At 29.7% G+C, this 16,408-nt stretch overlaps 8 protein-coding genes and 1 non-coding gene across 9 annotated transcripts; 3 read left to right on the top strand and 6 right to left on the bottom strand.

The window, feature by feature from the left end:
* Positions 1–27: 27 nt before the first annotated feature.
* Positions 28–705, top strand: ERP3 (Erp3p; the record flags this gene model as incomplete). Its single annotated transcript, XM_046077141.1, has 1 exon — positions 28–705. One exon carries the CDS (start codon positions 28–30, stop codon positions 703–705), a length of 678 nt encoding a protein of 225 aa, XP_045934865.1.
* Positions 706–736: 31 nt separating this feature from the next.
* Positions 737–2,368, bottom strand: DAL1 (allantoinase; the record flags this gene model as incomplete). Its single annotated transcript, XM_046077140.1, has 1 exon — positions 737–2,368. One exon carries the CDS (start codon positions 2,366–2,368, stop codon positions 737–739), a length of 1,632 nt encoding a protein of 543 aa, XP_045934864.1.
* Positions 2,369–3,465: 1,097 nt separating this feature from the next.
* KAP104 (Kap104p) lies at positions 3,466–6,288 on the bottom strand (the record flags this gene model as incomplete). The annotated part of the gene is made up of 1 exon (XM_046077139.1): positions 3,466–6,288. The coding sequence occupies one exon, from the start codon at positions 6,286–6,288 to the stop codon at positions 3,466–3,468; it is 2,823 nt and encodes a 940-aa protein (XP_045934863.1).
* Positions 6,289–6,771: 483 nt separating this feature from the next.
* On the bottom strand, positions 6,772–8,397 carry PPT1 (protein serine/threonine phosphatase; the record flags this gene model as incomplete). Its single annotated transcript, XM_046077138.1, has 1 exon — positions 6,772–8,397. One exon carries the CDS (start codon positions 8,395–8,397, stop codon positions 6,772–6,774), a length of 1,626 nt encoding a protein of 541 aa, XP_045934862.1.
* A 436-nt stretch (positions 8,398–8,833) lies between these two features.
* Positions 8,834–10,516, bottom strand: NOC4 (ribosome biosynthesis protein NOC4; the record flags this gene model as incomplete). The annotated part of the gene is made up of 1 exon (XM_046077137.1): positions 8,834–10,516. One exon carries the CDS (start codon positions 10,514–10,516, stop codon positions 8,834–8,836), a length of 1,683 nt encoding a protein of 560 aa, XP_045934861.1.
* A 624-nt stretch (positions 10,517–11,140) lies between these two features.
* On the top strand, positions 11,141–11,341 carry SCDLUD_002388. Its single transcript, XR_006829215.1, has one exon. It is a non-coding gene; the product is annotated as a snR45 (small nucleolar RNA).
* Positions 11,342–12,203: 862 nt separating this feature from the next.
* Positions 12,204–13,913, top strand: SCDLUD_002387 (asparagine synthetase B; the record flags this gene model as incomplete). The annotated part of the gene is made up of 1 exon (XM_046077136.1): positions 12,204–13,913. The coding sequence occupies one exon, from the start codon at positions 12,204–12,206 to the stop codon at positions 13,911–13,913; it is 1,710 nt and encodes a 569-aa protein (XP_045934860.1).
* Positions 13,914–14,388: 475 nt separating this feature from the next.
* Positions 14,389–14,886, bottom strand: SCDLUD_002386 (uncharacterized protein; the record flags this gene model as incomplete). The annotated part of the gene is made up of 1 exon (XM_046076627.1): positions 14,389–14,886. The coding sequence occupies one exon, from the start codon at positions 14,884–14,886 to the stop codon at positions 14,389–14,391; it is 498 nt and encodes a 165-aa protein (XP_045934859.1).
* Positions 14,887–15,463: 577 nt separating this feature from the next.
* Positions 15,464–16,273, bottom strand: SCDLUD_002385 (uncharacterized protein; the record flags this gene model as incomplete). The annotated part of the gene is made up of 1 exon (XM_046081562.1): positions 15,464–16,273. The coding sequence occupies one exon, from the start codon at positions 16,271–16,273 to the stop codon at positions 15,464–15,466; it is 810 nt and encodes a 269-aa protein (XP_045934858.1).
* Positions 16,274–16,408: the final 135 nt, after the last annotated feature.

Here is a 16,408-nt window from a genome sequence, read left to right as displayed (position 1 = left end):
ATCGTACCCCTCCTCCTCCCCCCCCCCATGTACTTCAAAAAGAATATCTTTGCACTGCTATTACACACAGCCATACTACATGTAGCAACGGTTTTACCATCTCCAGTCACATTTGAATTGTTAGATAGAGAATGTTTATACACATTAACCCCAAGCATTGACTGCCAGATAGATTATTACTTCGCCGTTCAGCATGGTGAAGAAGGTGATTATGATATAAATTATGAGATATTTGGACCTGATGGTGTAAAATTGATTTCCAGAACTCACGAAAGACAAGGTGAATGGTTTTTCAATGCGGAGTTTAAGGGCGAATATAAATTTTGTTTTGAATCAAGTAAAAAGGGATTGGGGAAAATCATTGATTTTGATGTTAGCTATACATGTCAGCACATGAAAGAAACAGAACAAACTAAATTGAAAAATATGGAAAGAAATAAGCTTTTAAATAATTTAGAAAATGAACAACAAGAGACCAAATTATGGGATATGTTGGATGATATAGAGCGCCAATTAAGCCTATTAGAACGAAATTTGGAGTATTACAAGACAAGAACCAAGAGAAACAATTATACTGTTCGTTCAACAACAAAAAGAGTTTTTTGGTTTTCCATTTATTCTATTTTCCTGACAATTGCCATTGGAATAGGCCAAATATTAATGTTAAAATTTTTATTCAATAGATCCAGAAAACATAGAGTTTGAATATTATACATTATATTACTATTTTATAAATTTATGTAGTTCTTGGTTCTAAGATTTTCTTACCCAAAGGTTTGGTAGAATGCCCAGTTTCATGGCTGAAGACTAGTTGACCTCTAACAAAGGTTTTCAAAACACAACTCTTGACTTCAAACCCGTTGAATGCAGTCAATTTATTTTTAAAATAAACATTATCATTTCTAATGACTTGTTTTTTACATTCATCCCACACTATGAAATCGGCATCATGCCCTTCTTTAATGAAACCCTTGATGTTTTCTAACCCTACCTGAATAGCAGTATTCTCGCAACACCATTGAACGATCTCTGGCAAGCTAATTGCCGGTGTTAGACTATATGTCCCCATCGTGTATATTAGGGGCAATCCCAGACCAACTGAAGAAATTCCACCCCATGCACTAAAAAAATCACCCTTCTCCAAATTTTTTAATTCTGGTGTACATGGGCTGTGATCGCTGACAACAGAAGTAATTACACCATCACGTAAGCCTTTCCATAATCCTAGTCTGTTTTTTTCAGTTCTTAACGGAGGACAACATTTATAGAAAGTACTTCCATTAGGTATTTTTTCGGAGGCTAAACTTAGATAGTGGAAACAAGTTTCGGCAGTAATTGGTAAATTTTCCACGTTTTTTGCTCTGGCCAATATTGGTATAGCATGTTCAGAGGCCATATGGACAATGTGAACTGGCGTGGATTTACCATAATTTATAATTTGTTTTCTTAAACAACTAAGCACCAAATTTAATGCATCTGTCTCAAAATTATCTGGCCTTGACATTAGGAAATATTTGTAGTCAGCTGGATCAACATTAGCCAACGTATCATCTTCTTCTTGTGCCAATCCAAGGGGGGTTATAGTATCTTGTTTAAAATTTGTATCAAGAGTATTTGTAAAATTGACTTGGTCCGATATCTCACCAGAAGTAGGCTGAATTGGAGACAAGCAGGTAGATAAACCTAAACTTTTTTCAATAGGCGAATCGACAGTACACAAATCATTATTGCTATAATCACTACCAGTATAAATTGTATGCTTGTTGTCCGGAGTTTGCAGTTCAGCATGAAACATAAGCATGGTCTTTTCATCTTGTAATTCTTTCAATGCATCTGCTATATATAATTTATCTATAGCAGGAAACTCAGCAACACCTGAATCCATCAAAAACCCTTTAAAACCTCTAACACCTGCTTTAATTAAGAGTTTTAAATCTTTTAAATTACCAGGAACTAAGCCGCCCCAAAACCCAACATCACACCATAACTGGTTTTCCGCTGCGTCCAATTTAACCTTGAAATTTTGTAAAGTGGTGGTTGGTGGAATTGCATTCAACGGCATATCAATTACTGTTGTAACACCACCAGAACTAGCGGCCTTGGTGCCTGTTTCAAAACCCTCCCACTCTGTTCTACCTGGCTCGTTTAAATGAACATGTGAATCTACTAACCCTGGCAAAATAACGTATGGCGACACGTTTACATACTCTGAAACTTGTGATAACCTAGGATCTTTATTATATAAGATTTCACCTGGGAATATTTTAACAAATTTTCCTGTTTCTATAGAATAAATTATTGTGCAAGGTTGAACTTTCCCTTCTACAACACATTTATTTGAACTGATGGCCTTTAGGTTTGAAAACATTATATATCTTGGCTTGATATTTTTTTTTTTGGTTTAATTTATATTTAATATTAATATGATATCTGATTACGGAAAATAGAAAGATTTTGATAACAAAAAGGAGGAAAGGGAAAACAAAAAAACAAACATAAAGCTATGTAACTATTATTGATCAGGTAAGGATTTTCTCTTTATATAATATGTTTTTTTTTTTTTTTTTTTTTTTTTTTTAATCTTGATAATAAAATCTTTTAGACTTTATTAAAAAAAAATTGTTACATAGAAAAAAAACTAAAAATTAAAAACGCAGAAAAACGCAAAAAAAAAAACGCAAAAATCATAAAAGTTACCACTTTCCCAGTTTCTTTCAATCGTCAATATTTTTATTTTAAACTTTACTTTAAGTCGTTTTCCTTAATTGAATATAAAACAAGCATTGTACCGTTATTCTATGAATAAAGTTTTTTTAATTAAATTTATAAATAGTGCCCATTGCTAACGATAGTTTTTTTTTGCTCTATTGTCAAGATCAAAAAAAAAAAAAAAAAACATCTTGTATATGGTAATTTTCGCCGGCAATGTTGCTGACAATTGCCAATGACAGTTTTTTTTTTTTTTTTTTTTTTTTTTGCCAATAATATTTATTTTTTGACTTTTCCTAGTTCAACCAATAAAAGTACTTCTTCCAAGTAATGATTTCACACAAAATAAAAATTACCTTTAATAATAAGCAAGTTCATTCTACAATGTTGACATATATTTGAATTTTGAATGGTTACCGCATACACGTTTCCTTTTCGATAAGAAAAAATTACCCTTTTTATACTAAAAAAAAAAAAAAAAAAAATGGACGGAGATTTCCGAGAATTCGCGCTCTTATAGAAACCATACAAAAAAAAATGAGTAAGAGAAAGAGAGATCCAAACAAACTGAGTCACGTGAACAGCTACTAAACATTCTCTAGCTCATTTAAATGTGAGATTCTGATATTAATCACTTTTAATCTTTAAATAAAATATCTACTTATTTATAACAAATATAAAAGCTATATTAGCACTAACGCGATAACAATAATAACAATGATAAGTATTATTAGTACTACTAATAATATTTCTGACTTACATAATCTGTGCTACAAATTGGTATTCAGGAGAATTGGTATTCAATTGAGAAACAAGTTCTGAATTATTTATCAAAAACCCATACAAATCCTGATTGATTGCTTTAAGGTCAACATTTTCCATCAATCCTTTTAACATTTTTTTCAATATAATACAATTCATTCTAATCTTGGTACGGTCTATTAAATTCATAATCCTAATGAACCCATGATAGCACACCGTTTTCTCCTCGGGATCTGGAATGTCAATACAAGAATCGCACCATTTTTCAATAGCGTTTATCGAACAAAAGGGAGAATCATTAGTACTAAAGATTTCTGGATGGTGAATACCCATTCTACCAATACATACTGCTAAATTTTCCACAATGGATATATGCACAGCAATCGCAGTATTATCATTAACACCATCACCACCACCTAAAAACAAATCTAAAACCACACGAGATAAATCAATTATGTACTCTTGCAAATCAATTCTTTCGCTAATTAAACCCAATGCCCAGATAGCATTATTCAAAGAATTAACTGCACCCACGCTATCAAGTTCATCATTATGCATAATTTCGTTTCCAATAACAGCTAGGAATTTAGGTAAATAGTCCTTATATGGCTGATCTTGATATGGCTGCAATTTATCCGTGTAATAATATGCTACATCACCTAATAAAGCAAATGCACTTTGTCTAACCTCATGGGTTGGATCTTTTAACACCTCCAATAAAACATCAAAAATATTAGGCGATGCTTGGGCAAATATTAACGTGTTTTCAATCGAGCTATTTAAGCCTTGAATTAGTCCATCTATGAAATCCAAGGATGTAATTTCAAAATCCTTTTCAGGAACCACGACAGTAGGGTCTTGTTGAGATCTAGCTTCCAATTCCACACAGTTACATAATATAAACCAGACTCTGGAAAAAACTTGAGGTGCCAATGGTAAAAAAAATTCTCCTAATGATATAATAACATAAGATAGACATTCCAATAATGGCCATAGTTCTTTGTCAGTATCAGTTACAACGTTCCATTTATTCAAAAGTGGTGGGATAACAGTAGACATTGCTCTTTCATCAAATTCAACTTTTTCGGCAAGGGATCCAATAGCATCATATAAAACAAACATATTTCTTTTTTGATATGTAGTAAAGCACTTAGTAAAAGTAGATAACAATTCATTATACAAGAGTGTCGAAACAATCTCATAATCTGCATTATCAATAAAATAAGCAACACAACTTATTGCTGCTTGCTGAACACATTTCCTTTTGTCGAACAATACATTGTTTAAAATAGGTTCTAATACTGGCAATAGGAATTCTGTATTATCACTATATATCCAGGGAGAAAATCTACTTAGTGTCCAACACGACATTTTACGAACTGGGTACCAGTGGTCTTTTAATTCCTCAACCAAAAAGGGAATTATGATGGATAATTGGTCTGATGCATATTTTATACCACCTTCGGCCATTGCACCTAGCGCTAAGATGGTTGCTTCACGAACATACCATTTCTCAGATGCCAAATGTTGACGTAATAAGGGGTATGAAATTTTGATAACATCTTGTGGTAACAAGTTGGTCAAAGAATCCAAAGTGGCTGCACTACACTTCCTCAAGCTCCAAGAAGTATCGATTTCATCTCCGTCTGTACCAACATCATTATCATCATCATCCTCTTCCTCTTCGTTGGGTCTTGCTTTTGACTTGGTAGCTGATGAAATTAGTGGTTTAATATCTTCATCTTTATCAGGAACACCGGAATCATCCTCATCATTTAGTGAATCAACAATTAATATTTCCTCTTCATCGAAACACATGTGTGTAATCAACGCTGGAATAATACTTGGTAAATATGGCTTAATTAAAATTTCCGGAATATGTGAATTGTTACTCAAACTCAATAAAAACTCACAAGCTTCTAGACCAACACGAGATTTATTACCCTCAATAGAGCTATTATTAATTAAATGCAAAACAAATTGAATAATGCCTTGTAAATTATCGATTAATTTATCTGGCCTAAAGTCTAATAACGTAGTAAAAGTAATGCAAATTTGCTCTCTAACTTTATCATTCGAATCGTTGGTAGCCAAAGTAAAAATACTTTGTAAAAAAAAATCTAATTGAACAATAAAAAACTGCGAGTTTAATGGAATAATACAATTTAAACATTTAATAGTTTCACTTCTAATAATAAAGGAATCAGAATAAGCATCTAGACTGATAAACTCCAAGAAGGTCTGTATTAATACTTCAATAGGTTTAACCTCCTCAACGGTCCAAGGTAATTGAAAAAACTGAGCGGCATCTTCCATAATTTTTGATAATGCTTTAATACTAGCCTCATTTTTTTCAGTTTTTACTAATGTTAGTAGATTAAGTAACAACTGTAACCCCAATGGATCATCTCTGTGCGATCTGGCAAAATAGGTAGAAAAAAGGGTAGTGATTACAATCCCTGTGATATTAGTAACCAATTTAGGATAAGCTGGAGACAACCCTTTGATAATATTCAATTTAATATAATCGTCTAAAACCAAGCCATGATTATTCATAACATTATTATTATTATTATTATCAAGAGGTAACAATAGACAATTTTTTAATAATAAACCAGCAGTGGCACTAATAGTGGGATCTTTTCCTTCTAGTAACAAAATATAACATAGATAATTCAAAAATTCTGGTTGTTCTTTAAATGAGTCTAATAATTGCATAGATTGTGTACGTAATTCATGGTTAGGGCTCATTGAATTTTGTAAAATCTCGCATAATTGTTGAACATTATTAAGATCTGGAGACCAGGTGGATACCATTTTGTATGTGTACTAGTGATGATTTTTTTGATAGATTAAAAATGATCAACGATGTGGATGTTGTTGCAAAATAGAGCAAAAAAAAAAAAAAAAAAAAAAAAAAAAAAAATACAGGATGTGATATTAGTTGTTTAAAAAATAAAAAAATAAAAAAATAAAAAAATAAAAAAATAAAAATTAAAAAAAAGTAAAAAAGTCAAAAAAAGTCAAAAAAAAGGTAAAAACGTTTTTCGTACAAAAATACATTTGATACTATATATAAACGGCTTATACTGTTAATTAAAAGATAAAGCGTCTAAAAGAGTTTGATACAAATATTGAAGTATTCCTAACAAGCAAATAATAACTACTATTATATTTATCTTTACATTTAAAACAAAAAAAAAAAGAAAAAGAAAAAGAAAGAAAAAAGGAAATTAATATTACATAATTACAAATAATGGTGTGCCAATAGCAAACCATTTCTGATATAAATTTCCCGCTTTAAAAGCCCAATCCACCATTTTTACAATAAGCCATAGGCTTCAAGTCTGGATGTTTCACAGCTTTAAAAACTTCAACAGCCAAATCTGCATCATCATTACAAATGACACCACTGGTTGTTTCTCCAAAAGGCATAAAGGTTTTTTCGTCGGAAACACACTTTACAGGCTCTGTGCTACCTCTACCTGGCACAACATGAATAACACCACCGAGGTTATTCTCACTGTCACAATAATTTGGCGCACTGAAAATAGTAATTAGTTTGTTGTTATGCTCGTAAGACACACCACCAGATCTAACTTCATGTGATCTAAAGACTTTGCGTAAACCGTTTTTCTTTAAAAATGCAGCAGTAATATCGGGACCAAAAGCATAACCTAGACCACGTTGGGATGGACCCAAACCGTCCAAAGCACGTGGGTCTGACCATAACAATTCCATGAATATGCCCTCTCTTGGTGGTTGCTTAAACCTATTGATTTTCCTGATATCATCGAGAGTAACCTCAGGATCATGGCCTAACCCACCATGCATGACAATATAATTTTGATTAATAACACAGCATAAAGGCAAACTTTCAAAACTTTCGCTAAACATTTCGAAAATCCTGGTAGAATATTTAAATTTACACTCATCTTCAAAACCATAAACTTTGTTCATATTATCGGTTTCATGGTTACCTCTTATTATATAAATATGTTCAGGATACAATATTTTCAAACAGTATAATAGCAAAGCAACCTCACAGGACCATGAACCACGATCAACAAAATCTCCATTGAAAATATAGATGTGATTTTGCTTAACCTTACCAAATTTATGGAATAAATTCAACACATCATAAAATTGACCATGGGTATCACCAACTACGGTGATTTTCACTTCGGGATTATCTGCATTGCTTATTTCTAGTAGAGTAGGCTCTTTTCTCACGATAGAATCAACATGGGATATAATACCGGCAGCATACTTCTTGGGTATTTTTTTGCCCTTCAAAAAAAGTTCATTAACCATGAATGAAATGAACTCTTGACTCATGTTGGTGACTTCAATATTTCCGTACTCACCTCCGTTCTCTGGTGTTACATGTTCTAGAACTAATTCTTGACCATTATAGTTAGTGATATCCGAATTACCATCAAAACTACTTAGTAAAACAGTTTCACATAATCTGCGCATACCATTAGAATTTGAATCACCATTATCGTCATCAGCACCCAAAGCCTTTTCAAAATTGGCTTGGAAAATCATTCTATCAACCAAAGCTACTCCTCGTAGAGCCGCATCATCTTTAGGCTTAAATTTCAATACGATTTTAAAATCTTTTTTAGCTTTTGAGTATTCCATCAAACCAATATAACTTAAAGCACGTCTATAATAAGCCTTCACATTGCGATTATCTATTGAAATAGCTTTATCACAATTATTTAATGCTAGTTGATAGGCCTCTAGTTTTAAATGGCAAAATGCAGCATTACTATAGAATATAGACTGCGTTGGATCACTTTTAATTGCTAAATCATAAAAGCTGACAGCTGGGTGGTATTGTTTCTTCTTAAAACATTCATTACCTTTTTCTTTGTATTCCAGGGCTGCTTTTTGTTGTTCTGGTGATAACTTTTCCATTATTTCTATACTGAATTATTATTTCTTTTCTTCTTTTTCCTTAATTTTTATATAAATAGTAGCTGTGTATGTTATGTTATATTGCCATGGAAAAAAAAAAAATAATAAATGTAAGGAAATTGTTCAAACTGAAAAAAAAAGAAAGAAGGAATGAAATGGAAAAAAAATATTTTTTTTTTTTATTTTTTTTTTATTTTTTTTTGTTTTTAGCACGCAATTTATTATCTATAGACTTTATTCATACAAGTTTTCGGTTCAAAGGGGGGAAAAAAGAAAACCGAATAAGTAATTTCTTCTTTTCCTTTTCTAATTTTGCAATAAGTGCTAAAGCTAGTAAATATAACTGACATATCATAATTAGATTGATAAAAAAAAATTAGTTTATATAAAAAGAATCCTGTTATAACATTATATATATATATATGTATATGCACCACTAGAAAGCAACGTTTTGAACAAAATCATCAAAAACAGTATACTTTTTCTTATGATCAGCACTATTACTACCATTACTAGTAAATTCATGATTTAATGCTGGAAGTATCTTTAAACTTCTCTTTAATTCAGCTTTTAATAAGGTATCATAATTCCAATCCAAGAAATCCTCTAAATTATAACTATATTTTCTAAACGGATTCTTAAAAATTTTGGCTAAACTAGCCACATTGGGATGATAATGATGCATTAAAGTTTCTAATTCCCATAATGAGGATTCAATAGCGTTTGTAGATTCTGGGTCTTTTTCATCATTATCAAAAGAGTCTATGTATTCCATTTTCTTTACATTGGTACTAAAGACATTACCTGGTGTTTTAATATATTGTGGATCATGCAACATGATCATACAAGTTGGATGTTTTTTCAATAAATTATAAATAAATGGAATAATGGAAATAATTGCACTAGTAGAAGCATTTACTGTTAGTCTTGCCATTTTCTTAATAAAAGAAGCCACTAGTTGTGCACTTAAATGTGTTGAACTTAAAAAAATATCACTTAATCTTAAAAATCTGGATCTATACTTAACATGCATCATATCTGGAGTAAATAACTGATATAACTTGAAGTAAAAATTAGGATATTCCAAATTATAATTTTTCATTAATTCAAACAACCCGTTTAAGGCTAATAATGGGATAACAATACTTCCGTTGTTATTATGGTTATTATCACTATGATTATCATCATCATCATCATCATCATCATCAACAACATACTGTAAGTTATATGATTCAGTTAAGAAATCCATAAGCTTGGACGGCGTATTGAAATGTGGAATAATTCTTTTATGCAAAATTAACAAAATGATTTTGTATTGATCAGGCCTAGTTACTTTAGATAAAATAAACAACCAATTATTTTCCACGAAATCTTTAAACTTGTGTTCATTTTCCATAATCGATGGTGGATGTGGTACTAAAATTTCCAAATCACAGTCATCACTATCATAATGATTGTCATGATTCATTAACTTAATCCAAAACTTTACCAAATTATTATTTTTTTCAGGAGGATATGTACCATCGGTGATAAGATTATTAAATTCATTTTGAAAATAAAATTGAACATCAACATATTTTTTATAATATTTATCAGCAAATTCATCAAGAATATATGCTAAATCATTTCCCTTATTTCCTGTAAATAGTAAGCGGCTAATTAATTTTTGTAGCGTCCTATTGGGGAAATATGGCAAACCTCTTTTGGAACTAAAATAAATAGATTCCAATTCAATACAATTCATATAAATATCCAAGCAATCTAAACTTAAAGAATTAGCAACCTTTATTTGAGTCATATAATCCAATAAGATTTTTGATTTATACAATTCATAATTTTTTCTACACCATTGGATCAAAATTTTCTCGTTGCTATTTGCAGTAGAGCCAGCACCAGATAAAAGATTTAATTCAGCTAATTTTTTAAAAATTTTAAATAAATTTAAGGTTAGATATCTAATTGTCTGTAAATTACCGTCTTGTTCATCAATAAAGGATTCTGGAGGATATTTGGAGTAAATATTTAATAATTTGACTATGTTATTATAATTTTTTTTATCTTGGTATATTGATGTTATAAGACCTTTAATTTCTTCTTTGTTAATGGTGGGAAGTGACATTTGGTAAGTGAATTGTTGGTATTAGTTGTTGTATTGTGTGTAAAGATAATAGGTAAGTTTCAGGACTAAACTTGAAATTGCTTTGAAGTGATATACAAATGGCATTTTATATATATATGTATATATATGTGTGTTTATTTTATTTTCCCGTTTTACCAAAGCCAAAGTGTTAAAAATATTTTATTTTTAAACAAAAAAAAAAAAAAAAATAAAAAAAAAAAAAAGAAACGGGATTTTTTATTTTTATTTTTTTAAATATTTCATTAACATATCGGAAAATGGTTCCGAATTATGATTAGTCCGTTGAGGTACTGGAATACAAGACCAAATTGTTGAATAATTTATTTATTTTTTTATTTTAATTTTTTTTTTTTTTAAAAAAAAGCCCTACTTTTTTGAAAATGTGTAAAACTATAATTTATTTATTTTGTTAGGCCAAATTTTAAATATATTGATTAAAAACAAAAAAAATGTTATTTTTTGTTTTTTTTTTTTTTTAGTTGGTTTCTATATAAGAATTTCTCATTTCATATCATTTCCATTTTTAATTTTTTTTTTAACGTATCTTATGTATTATTCATGTAGTTTTTGTTGTACAGTATTAAAAAGTCATAAAAAACCAATATGACCTTCCAAGTTTTATAAAAGAAGTTGATGAAATTATTTGCGATTATTTTTAAATCGAACAATTCACCAGTACAGATAGTATTGGGTTTTAATGGAGAATGTGGTGCCCGCGCAGAAACTTTTGATCTTGTTACATCTTTTATATTATAAAAGATTGTTTTTTCAATGGGACACTTTATTTAGAACATTCTGATTCTTTTTTTTTTTTTTTTTTTTTTTTAAACTTAATGGAAGGTTATATTTTCGAGGTTTTTAGTAGTTGATTACCACCAGGTAAAACAAGTAAAATGTGAAACATCTAGAAGGTGGCATAATTTCAGTTTGAAATTTGTTAGATTTGTTTCTACATCTACAGATTTGAAATTATAAAGATGTATATTCTCTTTGTATGTAATGTATTGTTCTTTATTTTTATTATTATTTTTCCATTTGGTGTACATTAATTATAATTGGACCTTCAAAGTAAAACTATATTAGAGGGGAACCTAATGGTAAAAAACAAAAACAAAAAAAACTTGCTCGGTGATCTTACACCTGGGAAACGTTTAAGTTGACCAAAATAGATTAATCGTTATTAGTTTTAAAAATAAATCCCTATTTAGTAAAAAAAAGTTTTTTCTTTTTTTTTTTTTTTTTCTTCTTTTTTTATCGATAACATTCTGCACAATCTTTGTTTTTCTAGCTGTTTCCAGTTCTTTTTTTTTCCGCGATTTGCAGATTAAGTGAAAAAAAAAAATTTTTTTTTTTCATTCTTGCAATTATTACATTTTCCGTTTTTTTTAAAGAAAAAAAATTTTTTTTTTCTTTTTTTTTTGACTCATTTTACTTTTCCTTTCTATTTTATAGTTTGTAACATTCACTTCAATTAATTACTATTATCTTTTCGATCGTTGCATGTATATAAACGTTTGCCTTTGCAACTATTAATATTTTTTCTTTATCTTTCTTCCTTCCTTTTTTTTATCATTATTTTTTCACATAATTAATTAAATATTGTTCGACATCATAAGAAAAGAAAGGAAAAAAACTTAAAATTTTTTGAAAATATAGAACATACAAGATGTGTGGTATTTTTGCTTGTTACAACAAACAACATGTTGAAGAATATAAACCAAGGGCTTTGCAATTAGCCAAAAGAATTAGACACAGAGGTCCAGATTGGAGTGGTAACTTTGTTAAAAAAAATACTATTTTGGTCCATGAAAGATTGGCTATTGTTGGTTTAGATACCGGTGCTCAACCAATTACTAACAAAGATGAAACTTTATCTTTAACTGTCAACGGTGAAATCTACAATCATATTCAATTGAGGGAAAAGTTTGCTGATTACCCATTCAAGACAGCTTCTGACTGTGAACCTATTATTCCATTGTACGAAAAATATGATATCGATGCACCAAAATACTTGGATGGTATGTTTGCTTGGGTTCTTTATGATAGTGTTAAAGATCGTATTGTTGCTGCTAGAGATCCTATTGGTGTCAACACACTATACATGGGTAGATCTAGTGCTAGTCCTAAGACTGTTTATTTCGCTAGTGAATTGAAATGTTTAGTTGATGATTGTGACAATATTATATCATTTCCTCCGGGCCATGTTTATGATTCAGCTACCGATAAGACCACTCGTTACTTTTCTCCAGATTGGATAGATGAAAATAGAATTCCACATAACCCAGTTGACTACAAGTTGATTAGGACAACATTGGAAAAGGCTGTTCGTAAGAGATTAATGGCAGAAGTTCCATATGGTGTTTTATTAAGTGGTGGTTTAGATAGCTCTTTAATTGCTTCTATTGCTGCCAGAGAAACTGCCAATGCTGACACCAATCCAGATGATGAAATTGTTGGTGGTAAGAGATTAGCAGGTGTGGATGATCAAGGTCACTTACACACTTCTGGTTTTGCCAAGTTGCATTCTTTTGCTATTGGTTTGCCAAATGCTCCAGATTTGAAAGCTGCTCGTAAAGTTGCTAAGTTTATTAATTCCATTCACCACGAACATACATTTTCTGTACAGGAAGGTTTAGATGCTTTAGACGATGTTATTTATCATTTAGAAACTTATGATGTGACTACCATCAGAGCCTCTACTCCAATGTTTTTGTTGAGTAGAAAGATTAAGGCTCAAGGTGTCAAGATGGTTTTAAGTGGTGAAGGTAGTGATGAAATATTTGGGGGCTATCTATATTTTGCTCAAGCTCCAAATGCTGCTGAATTTCACACTGAAAGTGTCAAGAGAGTTAAAAACTTGCACTTGAGTGATTGTTTAAGAGCCAATAAATCCACCTTGGCTTGGGGTTTGGAAGCACGTGTTCCATTTTTGGATAAGGAATTTTTACAAGTTTGTATGAACATTGATCCAAAGGAAAAAATGATTACCAAGGATAGAATTGAGAAATACATTTTGAGAAAGGCATTTGACACCACAGATGAACCTGATGTTAAACCATATTTACCGGAAGAAATCTTATGGAGACAGAAGGAACAATTTAGTGATGGTGTTGGTTATTCTTGGATTGATGCTTTGAAGGATTATGCTGAAAAGGCTATTTCTGACGAGCAATTAGCTAATCCAAAACCTGAATGGGGCAATGACATTCCAACAACTAAAGAAGCTTACTGGTACAGATTGAAATTTGATGCTATTTACCCACAAAAGGCTGCTGCTGCTACAGTTATGAGATGGATTCCAAAGGCTGACTGGGGTTGTCATGCTGATCCATCTGGTAGATATGCTAAGATTCATGCTAAACATATTGACAATTAATTTGATTTATTGTTGAGTATATAAGTGGAGAAATAACTATATGTATGTATATATGTACCTTTTTTCTTTTTTTTTTTTTTTTTTTCTTTTTTTGTTTTGTTTATAGTTGATAAATAAATGGTATGAGTTTTTTTTTTATTTATTTATTTATTTTTTTTTTTTTTTTTTTGCTTCTTCCTTACTTGCGTTTATAAATTTTTTAAATAATTTTTTGAATAAAAAGAGACAATTATAAAAAAAGAAAAAAAAAATTAAAAGCACGGGTAAAAATAATTATGGATTTAAAGGAAGTGGCTTAATACGTCCGTGGAGCGTAAAACGGTTGGATATCTTGAACCGGTTATAGCCTGTTCGTTATTTCGGCGACAACGGGAAGTAATATGATAATATTCTTTTTTTTTTTTTTTTTCTATCGATGAATTAAAAACTGCAATTGAACCCTACTAAAACAAAACAATGCAAATACTTATTTTAATTAAAAAACATATTTATCATATAGCCATACATTTCTATCAGTATTATGAGCATTAAAATGTTCATTTGCATCACCATTAACGTTATTTTTAGCTGTTCCGTTGCTAATATGGACGGTATCATTTTTTTTTATAAGACCTGTTTTTTTAATGTTATATTGAATTAAGTCATTTTTTGTTATTATTTTTTTTTGTTTTAATTCCACATCTACATCAAATATATTAATTTCTTTATCATTATTGGCACTATTAGGATTTTTCTTTTTGGTATTAGCAATTAAACGTTTTGTTTTTAGAAATAAGAAACCTCCATTCTTGTAACCATTTTTAATTTTATCACTAGAAACATATGGTATTATAATTCTGGATTTAATCTTGTCCATTAAAGAGTAAGTATTATTATTATTATTGTTGTTGTTGTTATTAGTATTATTATTATTATTATTATTATTATTAGGTCTATTAAATAGAGAAGTTGTAGTTATATTGTTAGCAAACATCTGTATTTTTACATTAGTTCTACACTTTTTTTTCTCTAATGGATTAAGAAAAAAACAAAGAAAGAAAATAAGATTAGATTATTTTTCTTTTTGAAAGTTTGTAATAATAACTAGTTGTTATATATATATATATATATATATGTTGTATTAATAATACTTTTTTTTTTTTTATAAAGAAAAAATTCATACAACACTCATTATTTCGGTTATTAGTCAGATTACATAACTTTAGTTATAATTATTGGGATGGAAGAGGGGATCCATATTAATTCTTTTTTATTATAATAATAATAATAATAATAATAATAATGGCATCCGCGGACTTGTAACTTTATTACAATCGAGAAAAAAAAAAAAAAAAAAAAAAAAAAAAAAAAAAAAAAATCATATAAAAAGGCTACTCCGCCCGGCCCCGCACCATCCCTATTATAATATATCCACGGAAATATGGATACCTTGATTTTTTTTTTTTTTTTTTTTTTTTTTTTTTTATAGTTTGCTAAAAAACTATGCATTTAAGATTCGATAAAAATATTAATAAAAGTGTATTTGTTATATTTAGTAGTTAGTTGTTTATTTATACCGGTATAATAAATGCTTTATCTATATTTCCTATATTAGAAACTTTAACAAACAAATTATCTGTAGCGAAGCCAGTGGGTGCGACAGTAGCATTAGTTCTGCTCTTACCATTATCCATTACATCTTGTGATATTGTAGGTGTCAGAACTGTGTTAATACTATTATTACCCTCTTGTTGTCGTTCTTCCTCTTCCCTGATTGTATCTTTTAATTCCCCCCTCATTGGTTGCGTTACTATTTTATAGTTTTTGTTATGATAATTATTAATACTTTTTTTACTCATAGTAGAACCACCAGTACTATAACTTCTATTGCTTATACCACTAGTGTTACTAATACCTGTTATTATTGATGATTTTCTACTCACAGCAGTTGTATTTGTAGTAGTTGTAACACTACGCGAACTTGTGCTTTTGTTTTTGTTTCTATAAATCTCCGTTAATTTAATATTGTATTCAACCAAATCTTGTTTAGTTATAATTTTCTTTTTCTTTAATTCTTTTTCTAACCTAAGCAATTCCACATCACTGTCAAACTGATAATTCTTATTATTATTAGTTAGTTTCTTTTGTAGCAGTGAAGATGATGGTGATGACCATGAATGGGGTAGCATTTTTTTTCTACTATCATTAGTAGTGGTGTTGGTGCTGGCGGCGGTAGTAGCAGTAGTAATATCATCACCTACAGTACAAGTATTAGTATTGTCAGTACCTTGAGGATGAGTCCCCTCTAATATTTGTTTTATTTTATCTAGTATCACAATTATAAAATTATTTCTGCCAAATATTTTTTTAAAAAAAGTCATTGTTTTTTATTTTGTTTATATATATATATATATATATATATATATTATTTTTTTTTTTTTTTTTTTTTTTTTCCTCTTTTTCCTTTTTACTTTATATGGCTCTTTTGATATTTATATAAAATGTTTTTTTAATCC

Source organism: Saccharomycodes ludwigii, chromosome III (assembly GCF_020623625.1).
Source record: "Saccharomycodes ludwigii strain NBRC 1722 chromosome III, whole genome shotgun sequence".
Lineage (NCBI taxonomy): Eukaryota > Fungi > Ascomycota > Saccharomycetes > Saccharomycodales > Saccharomycodaceae > Saccharomycodes > Saccharomycodes ludwigii.
Note: the sequence above shows the minus strand (reverse complement) of the source record. Positions and strands in the feature narration are given on the sequence as shown.